This window comes from Salvelinus namaycush, chromosome 7, assembly GCF_016432855.1.
Source record: "Salvelinus namaycush isolate Seneca chromosome 7, SaNama_1.0, whole genome shotgun sequence".
Taxonomy (NCBI): Eukaryota; Metazoa; Chordata; class Actinopteri; order Salmoniformes; family Salmonidae; genus Salvelinus; species Salvelinus namaycush.
The window spans coordinates 13,032,695-13,044,278 of NC_052313.1; the positions used below are offsets into that span (position 1 = coordinate 13,032,695).

Genomic DNA, 11,584 nt, shown 5'->3' on the forward strand with positions numbered 1-11,584 from the left:
GTGTAATGAGTGGCGCTACTTCATAGAGGAGTGCTTTGAAACAGCTGGGTAGATGAGGCTTGAATTGTAAGGAGGCTCCTTTGAGGCGATGGTCATCTCACTAACTCCTCTCAGCTTGTTATTGTGCTCGCATTTCCAGTGATTCTCTGACTGATTCTAATGTCATTTTTTCTTTACCTTGTCTGGATCAATTTGGTGGCACAAATCATCAGTAGGCTAATATAAATGCAATAACAATAGTCATTTCACTATATGTTTTTTTGTTTTGAATTCTGTATCCTTTTGTGTAAGTGTTTCAGACTTGTGGCAGCGAGCTGATCCTAAATCAGTTCAAGGACAGGAAAAACAAATTCTGTATATCTTTATGATTAAGAGTAGACCTAATCTCTCTTTCTTTTTGGCCTTATTTCTCACTGCATGTCACATGGTATAGCGACTATTGCCGTTGGTTTGAAAAGGACAGGCGCTGCTTTTCAAAGCACATGCAATTAGACATCTGCAGGATTGAAAGAAACGCTCTTGCTCCATCCTCAAACTTTATTCTATTGCACGGACTACTGTTGGCTATACAGATAATCATGTTTTTTTTTTGCCAGACACTTCAGATCCGTGAAAAGTTTGTGTGCAGTATTTATACAAAACCAAATGTCGATTCAAATGGCTAACTATATAGGCGATAAACTGTAGAATTGACAAATATCCACAGAGAAGTGCAACCAACATTTCAGATTTTATTGAAAAATATAAGTATAAGACATTCTCTTGCACAACAAAAATGTACTGGTTGCTCATAAGTTTATTAACAAACTTAAATAACATAACATACAATATAACTTAATTTCCTAAGCCTATAAGATCTACCAAAAAATATGTTCTTATCTTAAAGAAAGAGAGACAGAATCGTGTATATTCTACAGTTTTGACGTAGAACTTTAACAACAATCGCATAATACAAATTCATAGGACATACTTTATCTTGCATGATATAGGCTACAATCATAATTACAAGTAGCCTACAAGCCCATTTAGTCTCCACCGTCAGGAGTTAAAGCTATAAAATAAATCATTATAAACAAAGATGGAAAAGCAGCACTATGGTACAGAATATTGTGTGTTTTGTGCTAAATGTAAAAACTAATCTTTGGCGGATGGATGGATGGATGTAGTTTTCATTTCCCGAAGATCTCCATCATTTTTCTGTTGCTATGGGCTTGTTGCTGTAACTGTTCAGCTCTGGACATCTCCATCATCTGTCGGAGCATGTGGAACGTAAGATCTAGAGATATCGGCGGATCATCGGACCTCCTCCCCCTCTCCATTGAGTCGTCGAGCTGGTTCGCGAAGCCGCTGACGAATCGGCTGATGTTCCCAACTTTGCCTTGTAGAAGACGCTGCGTCAGCTGGAGCTGCAAGGCTCTATTATAGACCGCTGGGGAGCCCTCTGGGTACATGCCTTTCGGTGCGGGCGCAGCAGAGTTGCGGTTCCCGTTGCCCAGTCGGATGTAGTATTCCTCTCCTTGTCGCGTCAGGAGGGGAAGAGACTGTTGCTGCGCGTCGTGATGTGGAGCGGTGGCGCGCTGGACAGCGCCAGGGCTCTCGATAGCCCTACACTCATAGCGCGGTAAGAAAGCAATGAGCAGAACCACGGTGGTGACGAGTAAATTGAGCTTCATGTCAGGGGTTCAACGAAATCTGAAGAAGAAAGGAGACAATTAACTTCACGTCTCCCGCAATCATTATAATTTTTGTACAATACGTTGATGCGTAATTTGTTCGTAAAATTGAGATGCATTCGTTGCATGCGATGAAGTTGCAGGATAATATAAAATACATGTGCATGACTGAAAGTAAAAGTTTCAATTGTGATGAGAATACACTGTCTATTATTTTAAATTCCTGTCATCTCTACCATTATCAGACTAGGAATTTACAGCCATAAATAAATTAAATAGAATATGTACATGCAAAGTAATCCATTTAGTGGTCCATAAATCCAGGGGTTGGTGAAACGTCCACAAAATCAAAACGAGATAGCAGAGAGGGAATATATGAATTATGCGTGCATCTTTGAGTATCCATCAAGTTAATTTGGAAATCTATGAACAGCTTTCCATGTTGAGGAATAACATGTAATGGCACCTGCCAACACACAAATGAAAATAACATTTTAAAATGAAGTATGATCTATGCATGGACTTGTTGCCAGCATATATGGTCTCATACCTTCAGTTGGGTCGTTGTGTCCCTGGATTTGAGGTATTTGTTGAGAACTCTCTTCCTCTTCCACGAGTGATGGATCAAGATATGTGTATAAGGAGTTCTTCAAATAAAGGACGGCAGTTTGGATTTATATAGCCAAGACCCGCGACAAGTGTCACGCTCTGAGCTCAGAGATTGCGTATGCGCGGAGTTACATTGGTGTAACTTGAATGAACGCCTCTGTGAAAGTCTGGGGTAGTTTGAATGAGATGAGTCATAAATGTTGGTTGTGTGCGTGCGTGTGTGTGTGTGTTTAGAATACAACATATTTTCCAACACGCACACAGGCTTGGATGCAGACATAATTATTTGTCCATAGTTGTTCTTTATCTCAGTGGCTGGTCTGTTCTACAAAAAGGAGACCTGTATTATGTCATGCACAAGTCCTGTTCAGAAAATAGACAGAATTGTAATTTTGGTGGTGCACTTCACAAAATGATTCTCACTCAGACAATCAAATGCCAGACTTTGTGCCCTGAATTAGAAATTAGAAATAAAATATTGCTGAGACATGATTAATATTTATAACAGATTACCTCAGAGTACATTCTAAATTAATATAATTATACTAATGAACTTCAAGAACAACAGATTGGTCTGAAATGCATTGTCCAATATTTCATGGCAATCCCTTAAAATGTCTTGAACAGAATGTTCGGAATGCTATAGGAGCTTACTAGCTCAACTTAAAAAAATAAATATATATGGCCCTTTTCAAGCACTGTCTGTGGATTATAGTTCCTCAACTTTTCTTAAACATGATTACACACCAACATACACTGAATGGCCAGCTTATTAGGTACACCACCCCATTCACAAAATGACAGTGAGTCACGTGGCTGTGGCTTGCTATATAAAGCAGGCAGACAGGCACCAAGGCATTCAGTTACTGTTTGATTGAACATTAGAATGGGCAAGCGAGTGACCTAAGCGGCTTTGAGAGTGATATAATCGTCGGTGGAGGCGCGCTGGTTCCAGTTTCTCAGAAACGGCCGGCCTCCTGGACTTTTCACACATGACAGTGTCTAGGGTTTACCGAGAATGATGAGACAAAAAAAAAAACAGTCAGCGGCAGTCCTTTGGGCAAAAACAGCTTGTTAATGATAGAGGTCGAAGGAGAAGGGAATGAATTGTGGAAGCTAACAGGCTGGCCACAAGCAGGCAAATAATGGTTCAATAGCTCAGAGTGGACTGGTGGCGGTGGCTATTGAAGCAGACGACCACACTGGGTTCCACTCCTATCGGCTCCAGTGGGCATGCGATCACCAACACTGGACAATTGAGGAATGGAAAAATATAGCCTGGTCCGACGAATCCTGGTTCCAGTTGTGTCATGCTGATGGCAGAATCAGGATTTAGCATAAGTCTATGGCCCCATCCTGCCTGGTGTCAACAGTACAGGCTGGAGGCGGTGGTATAATGGTGTGGGGAATGTTTTCCTGGCACACGTTAGTTCCCTTGATACCAATTGAGCAATATTTGAATGCCACACCTTGTAGAATCCATGCCCCGAAGAATTCAGGCTGTTTTGGAGACAAAGGGGGGTCCGACCTGGTACTAGATGGGTGTACCTAATGAACTGGCCACTGAGTGTAGATGTACACAATGTAAGTTAGTGAAGTCTGGTGAAAGTCTACACACCCCTTGTACAGTCTTCACATTTTGCTGTCCTAAAATTAAATCTATAAAGGATTTCATTTTTTCCCTACAGATCACATTTTCAAAGTGAAAGAAAGTTATAGAACATTTTCCAAATATATAGACAAAATTAAAAACAATGTATTGATTGCTTATGTCTTCACACCCCAGAGTTCATTCTCGGTGGAAGCATTTTTGACAGCCATTACAGCTGTGAATCATTTTGATCCCTTTGTATTTTCTTGTATTGTGGTGGCAGCATCATGTTATGGGTATGCTTGTTGTCGACAGGGACTGGGGAGTTTGTCAGGATCAAAAGAAACTTGAAAGGAGCAAAATGATTCACAGCTGTAATGGCTGCCAAATGCACTTCCATCAAGTATTAACTGTATTGATGTCTTGAAACCTCAGAGTTAATACTTGATGGAAGTGCATTTGGCAGCCATAACAGCTGTGAATCATTTTGAATAAGATTCTACCAACAAACCTTGCACTTTTAGGGGAACATATATCTATTGTTTTTGTCAAAACTGCTCAACCTCAGTAAATATGGTTGGGAATCATTGATGGACAGCAATATTCACATTTTGGCTCAAATTTCTTACCTAGATTTTAATCAGGACAAAGAATGGACGTTCAGGTACACTCAACACCTCTTGGAAAGCCATTGTGGTGTGTCTTTGACATTCAAATATGTGTAATTGTGTTGTGGAAATAAAACTCCAGGGTTAGGTTTTTAGAAGACTGAGTCAGGTTTTCCTCTAACATTTTACCTGGGCTTTGCTCCTTTTTGAATTCAGAGTGTATCCGAATGTATTCCTCCACTTTAACGAGGTACTAGAGGTGGGTGACACTGGTGGTAGACTCTGACATCTATTTTACAGAGGAGTGGGAAGACAAATAGGCCAAATGTTAGTGGTGAGACATTTACCTCCAAGTTGGTATTACTGCCAATGAATGGATCTTGGTTTATTTAATGACTAATATTAACAGCCCTACCTTTGGCACAGCCAGGCTGGCATATGCAGGAACAAATTTAACTCATTGTCCTGTGTGTTTTTGTTTGTTTGTTTGTTAGTTGTCCCTCTCTCTGTCATTTTAGCCTTTCCAGTATTTTTTACTTTTTACACATCAAGTCCCTGCTTTATTTGGTTAATTACATGTACACTTGGCAAATGCTTAAAATAAATGAGTGACAGATACAATACTACGCATGTGTTCTTGAGGACAGGTAGATTAATTATGCACAGGTAGGCCAACTGATCAGCTGAATTAATTAGATATCAACTCCCTGTTGTCTGTCAGTATCTGTTATACAGTGCATTCAGAAAGTATTCAAACCCCTTGACTTATTTCACAGTTTGTTACGTTACAGCCTTATTCTAAAGTGGATTAAATTGGTTACACACAATACCCCATGATGACAAAGCAAAAACAGGTTTTTAGAATTTATTGCAAATTTAAAAAATAAACAATAAATTAAATATCACATTTACATAAGTATTCAAACCCTTTACTCAGTACTTTGTTGAAGCACCTTTAGCAGCGATTACAGCCTCGAGTATTCTTGGGCACACCTGTATTTGTTTGGCACACCTGTATTTGGGGAGTTTCTCCCGTTCTTCTCTGTAGATCCTCTCAAGCTCTGTCAGGTTGGATGGGGAGCGTCGCTGCACAGCTATTTTCAGGTCTCTCCAGAGATGTTCGATCGGGTTTCAGTCTGGGCTCTACCTAGGCCGCTCAAGGACATTCAGAGACTTATCCCGAAGCCACTCCTGCATTGTCTTGGCTGTGTGCTTAGGATCGTTGTCCTATCAGTAGGTGAACCTTTGCCCCAGTCTGAGGTCCTGAGAACAGGTTTTCATCAAGGATCTCTCTGTACTTTGCTCCATTCATCGTTCCCTCTATCCTGACTAGTCTCCCAGTCCCTAATGCTGAAAAACATCCCCATAGCATGATGCTGCCACCACATAGGGATGGTGCCATTCTTCCTCCAGATGTGATGCTTGGCATTCAGGCCAAAGAGTTCAATCTTGGTTTCATCAGACTAGAGAATATTGTTTCTCATGGTCTGAGAGTCCTTTAGGTGCCTTTTGGCAAACTCCAAGCAGGCTGTCATGTGCCTTTTGTGTTCAGAGCTGGTTCGTGTTCATAGCTGGGTCGTGTTCAGAGCTGGGTCATGTTCAGAGCTGGGTCGTGTTCAGAGCTGGGTCATGTTCAGAGTTGGGTCGTTTTCAGAGCTGGGTCATGATCATTAGGCAAGGCAACGGGAGAAAACGCTTGTGTGTTTGTGTCCGTCTGTCTGTCCGTCCATGTGTGTGTGGTTGCCTGCGCACAGGAGAACGGCAGGAGGCAGAAGTCCCAGCTGTGTGAGAAGTTTGACCATCTGTACGCCATCTTGGAGGAGAGGAAGAGGGACTTAAGTTCTAAGGTGATGGCCGAGCAGGAAGAGAAGCTTAACTACATCCGTGGTCTAACTAAGAAGTACAAAGAGCACCTGGAGCAGAGCTGTAGGACCTTAGAGACAGGCATACAGACCATGGAGGAACCAGAGATGGCCGTCTTCTTACAGGTGACTGACACAAACACTCTCCCTTAACATTCAGGCTTGAATCCTGATTCAACTTTTCACATAAATCAGGAATTTAGAGTAACCCTTTCCATTTCTTTGTCTTACAGACTGTAAAAGACCTCCTTAAAAGGTGAGTACACATACTGATGGAACAAAGTGTGTATCATGTACTACATTATGTACATGTCTCTAAAAACTATACACAAGGTAAAGCCTGACTCTCCCTGTGTGTGTGTGTCAGGACTGGGGAGGCGTCGAGTACCTCCCACCTGGAGAAGGTGGAGCAAGGATATGAGGCAATGGATCACTACACCGTTAACTTCTGGAGAGAGGGCAGGGCCCTGCGTAGCATTGACTTCATCTCAGGTAGAAAGAGTTGGTAGTGAAACATCTTATTGTGTCTCTTTCCGTCTGCCCCTGCAGGGTGGGGTGCATCTCAATTGTCTTGTGTGGTTTCCTTTCCTTGTTTCCGGGCTGTCATCTTTATTGATCTGAAAACAGGCTAGGTGAAAGCTACAGTTGAAGTCGGAAGTTTATACATAGACCTCAGCCAAATACATTTAAACTCAGTTTTTCACAATTGCTGACATTTAATCCTAGTAAAAATTCCCTGTCTTAGGTCAGTTAGGATCACCACTTTATTTTAAGAATGTGAAATGTCAGAATAATAGTAGAGAGAATGATTTATTTCAGCTTTGATATCTTTCATCACATGGGTCAGAAGTTTACATACACTCAATTAGTATTTGGTAGCATTGCCTTTAAATTGTTTAACTTGGGTCAAACGGTGAATTTTGGCCCATTCCTCCTGACAGAGCTGGTGAAACTGAGTCAGGTTTGTAGGCCTCCTGGCTCGCACACACGCTTTTTCAGTTCAGCCCACAAATTTTCTATAGGATTGAGGTCAGGGCTTTGTGATAGCCACTCCAATACCTTGACTTTGTTGTCCTTAAGCCATTTTGCCACAACTTTGGAAGTATGCTTGGGGTCATTGTCCATTTGGAAGACCCATTTGCGACCAAGCTTTAACTTCCTGACTGATGTCTTGAGATGTTGCTTCAATATATCCACATAATTTTACTTCCTCATGATGCCATCTATTTTGTGAAGTGCACCAGTCCTTCCTGCAGCAAAGCACCCCCACAACATGATGCTGCCAGCCCCGTGCTTCATGGTTGGGATGGTGTTCTTCGTCTTGCAAGCATCCCCCTTTTTCCTCCAAACATAACGATGGTCATTATGACCAAACAGTTCTATTTTTGTTTCATCAGACCAGAGGACATTTCTCCAAAAAGTACGATCTTTGTCCCCATGTGCAGTTGCAAACCATAGTCTGGCTTTTTTATGGTGGTTTTGGAGCAGTGGCTTCTTCCTTGCTGAGCGGCCTTTCAGGTTATGTCGATATAGGACTTGTTTTACTGTGGATATAAATACTTTTGTACCTGTTTCCTCCAGCATCTTCACAAGCTCCTTTGCTGTTGTTCTGGGATTGATTTGTACTTTTCGCACAAAAGTACGTTAATCTCTAGGAGACAGAACGCATCTTCTTCCTGAGCGGTATGACGGCTGCGTGGTCCCATGGTGTTTATACTTGCGTACTATTGTTTGTATCGATGAACGTGGTACCTTCAGGCATTTGGAAATTGCTCCCAAGGATGAACCAGACTTGTGGAGGTCTACAATTTTTTTTCTGAGGTCTTGGCTGATTTCTTTTGATTTTCCCATGATGTCAAGCAAAGAGGCACTGAGTTTGAAGGTAGGCCTTGAAATACATCCACAGGCACACCTCCAATTGACTCAAATGATGTCAATTAGCCTATTAGTAGATTCTAAATCCATGACATAATTTTCTGGAATTTTCGAAGCTGTTTAAAGGCACAGTCAACTTAGTGTATGTAAACTTCTGACCCACTAGAATTGTGATACAGTGAATTATAAGTGAAATAATCTGTCTGTAAACAATGTCCTAACCGACTTGTCCTAACCGACTTGCCGATGTCCTAACCGACTTGCCAAAACTATAGTTTGTTTACAAGAAATTTGTGGAGTGGTTGAAAAACGAGTTTTAATGACTCCAACCTAAGTGTATGTGAACTTCCACATTTTGTTGTTACAAGGTGGGATTAAAATTGATTTAATTTGTCAACGATCTACATAAAACACTCTGTAATGTCAAAGTGAAAAATAAAATTTGAACATTTGTAAAATATTTATGAAAAATGTATGAGTCATGTTAGAATCACCTTGGCAGCAATTACAGCTGAGTCTTTCTGGGTACGTCTCGAAGAGCTTTCCACACCTGGATTGTACAATATTTGCTAATTTTTCAAAAAAACAAATCTTCAATCTCTGTGAAGTTGGTTGTTGATCATTGCTATTTTAAAGTCTTGCTATAGATTTTCAAGCCGATTTAAGTCAAAACTGTAACTAGGCCACTCAGTAACATTCAATGTCGTATTGGTAAGCAACTCCAGTGTATAATTGGCCTTGTGTTTTAGGTTATTGTCCTGATAAGAGAATTGTCCTCCCAGTGTCTGTTGGAAAGCAGACTGGATCAGGTTTTCCTCTAGGATTTTCTCTGTGCTTAGTTCCATCCTGTTTATTTTTATACCTCCTAAAACTCCCTAGTTCTTGTCAATGACAAGCATACCCATAACATGATGCAGCCACCACCTTGCTTGAAAATATGAACAGTGGTACTTGGTGGTGTGTTGTGTTCAATTTGCCCCCAACATAATGCTTTGTATTCAGGACATAAAGTACATTTCTTTGCAACATTTTTTGCAGTTTTACTTTAGTGCCTTATTGCAAACAGGATGCATGTTTTGGAATATTTGTATTCTGTACAGGCTTCCTTCTTTTTACTCTGTCAATTGGGTTAGTATTGTGGAGTAACACAATGTTGTTGATCCATCCTCAGTTTTCTCCTATCACAGCCATTCAACTCTGTAACTGTTTTAAAGTCACCATTGGCCTCATGGTGAAATCCCTGAGTGGTTTCCTTCCTCTCCGGGAACTGAGTTAGGAAGGACGCCTGTATCTTTGTAGTGACTGGGTGTATTGATACACCATCCAAAATGTAAATAATAACTTCACCATGCTCAAAGGGATATTCAATGTCTGTTTTGTTTTTTTACCCATTTACCAATAGGTGCCCTTCTTTGCGAAGCATTGGAAAAACCCTGGTCTTTGTGGTTGAACCTGTGTTTGAAATTCACTTCTCGACTGAGGGACCTTAGATATAATTGTATGTGGGGGTACAGAGATGAGGTAGTCATTCAAAAATCATGTTAAACACTGTTATTGCACACAGAGTGAGTCCATGCAACCTATTATGTGACTTGTTAAGCAAATGTTTACTCCTGAACTTATTTAGGCTTGGCGTAACAAAGGGGTTGAATACTTATTGACTCAAGACATTTCAGCTTTTCATTTTTGATCAATTTTTTTAAATGTCTAAAAACATTATTCCACTTTGACATTATGGTGTATTGTGTGTAGGCCAGTGACACAAAATCGAAATGTAATCTATTATAAATTCATGCTGTAACAACACAATGTGGAAAAAGTCAACGGGTGTGAATACTTTCTGAAGGCACTCTAGGTTTAATATATATGGCTAGGTTTTTCAATTACTGTAAGAGATGGCAAGCAGACTTTTCTCATAAAAAATATAACTTTTCAAGAAGATATTTTGCCTGCATTTTGTCACAGTGTACATTATATTGCATGCATAAAGTGTGTGAATAAAACAGCTTGTTTGTTCAGGTGTCCTTCTTCCTTTGTGCAGAAAATCGTAATGCACCATTGTCTTTACTGCCTCACTGTAGATACTTTGTCTTCCAGCAGCGTATAGACCATTCAGGGCATGTGGGCCAAAGTCATTTCCGTTGGCCTCCAGCACCATTTCTCTGAGGTATTTCCCTTATGCCTCCCCTTCTTAGCTGTAAACAGGCGTTAGTTCACACATCTCACTGCCTCAGTTCAGCTAACGATGTCAGGGAGCTTGTTGCATAATCCAAATAGCTTCTTCCAGCCCAGTGGAGGGTGTGTGTGTGTGTGTGTGTGGTGAATCTTGTGGTGGTGCTTTAACAAGCCACACACCCGGATCCAGATACATAATTTACTTATCTTGTCAATCACGTTTACAGTATGGTTTACTGTTCACAGAATAGTTCACTGTTTACAGAATGGGTTACTGTTCACAGAATAGTTCACTGTTTACAGAATGGTTCACTCTTCACATAATGGTTCACTGTTCACATAACAGTTCTCTGTTCACAGCGTGGTTCACTGTTCACAGCATGGTTCACTGTTAACAGAATGGTTCAGTGTTTACAGAATGGTTCACTGTTCACATAACGGTTCACTGTTCACAGCATGGTTCACTGTTAACAGAATGGTTCAGTGTTTACAGAATGGTTCACTGTTCACATAACGGTTCACTGTTCACAGCAGGGTTCAATGTTTACAGCATGGTTCACTGTTCACAGCATGGTTCACTGCAACATTTACAACTTAGGCTCCGCACTGTAATGAGCCCCCTGTTGCTATGTAGGGCAGACAATAAGCTGAATGACTCACAGACACAGTTGTTTTGTTTATGTTGACACTACGGATCAAGGATCAGGGCACACAGACGCGTGCCACTCTCATCTCACACAAGAAAGAGCTAATTTGGTGCCATGGAACAAGTTCCTGAGTTTTTGTTGTCTTGTCACTAACGAAGCAGTGGCTTGGACTGTGTAATGAGTGGCGCTACTTCATAGAGGAGTGCTTTGAAACAGCTGGGTAGATGAGGATTGAATTGTAAGGAGGCTCCTTTGAGGCGATGGTCATCTCACTAACTCCTCTCAGCTTGTTATTGTGCTCGCATTTCCAGTGATTCTCTGACTGATTCTAATGTCATTTTTTCTTTACCTTGTCTGGATCAATTTGGTGGCACAAATCATCAGTAGGCTAATATAAATGCAATAACAATAGTCATTTCACTATATGTTTTTTTGTTTTGAATTCTGTATCCTTTTGTGTAAGTGTTTCAGACTTGTGGCAGCGAGCTGATCCTAAATCAGTTCAAGGACAGGAAAAACAAATTCTGTATATCTTTATGATTAA

The 11,584-nt window shown here is 40.8% G+C and overlaps 1 protein-coding gene across 1 annotated transcript; it reads right to left on the reverse strand.

The window, feature by feature from the left end:
• Positions 1-1,169: 1,169 nt before the first annotated feature.
• On the reverse strand, positions 1,170-1,673 carry LOC120050341 (corticoliberin-like). The gene has a single exon (XM_038996923.1). It carries the CDS (start codon positions 1,671-1,673, stop codon positions 1,170-1,172), a length of 504 nt encoding a protein of 167 aa, XP_038852851.1.
• Positions 1,674-11,584: the final 9,911 nt, after the last annotated feature.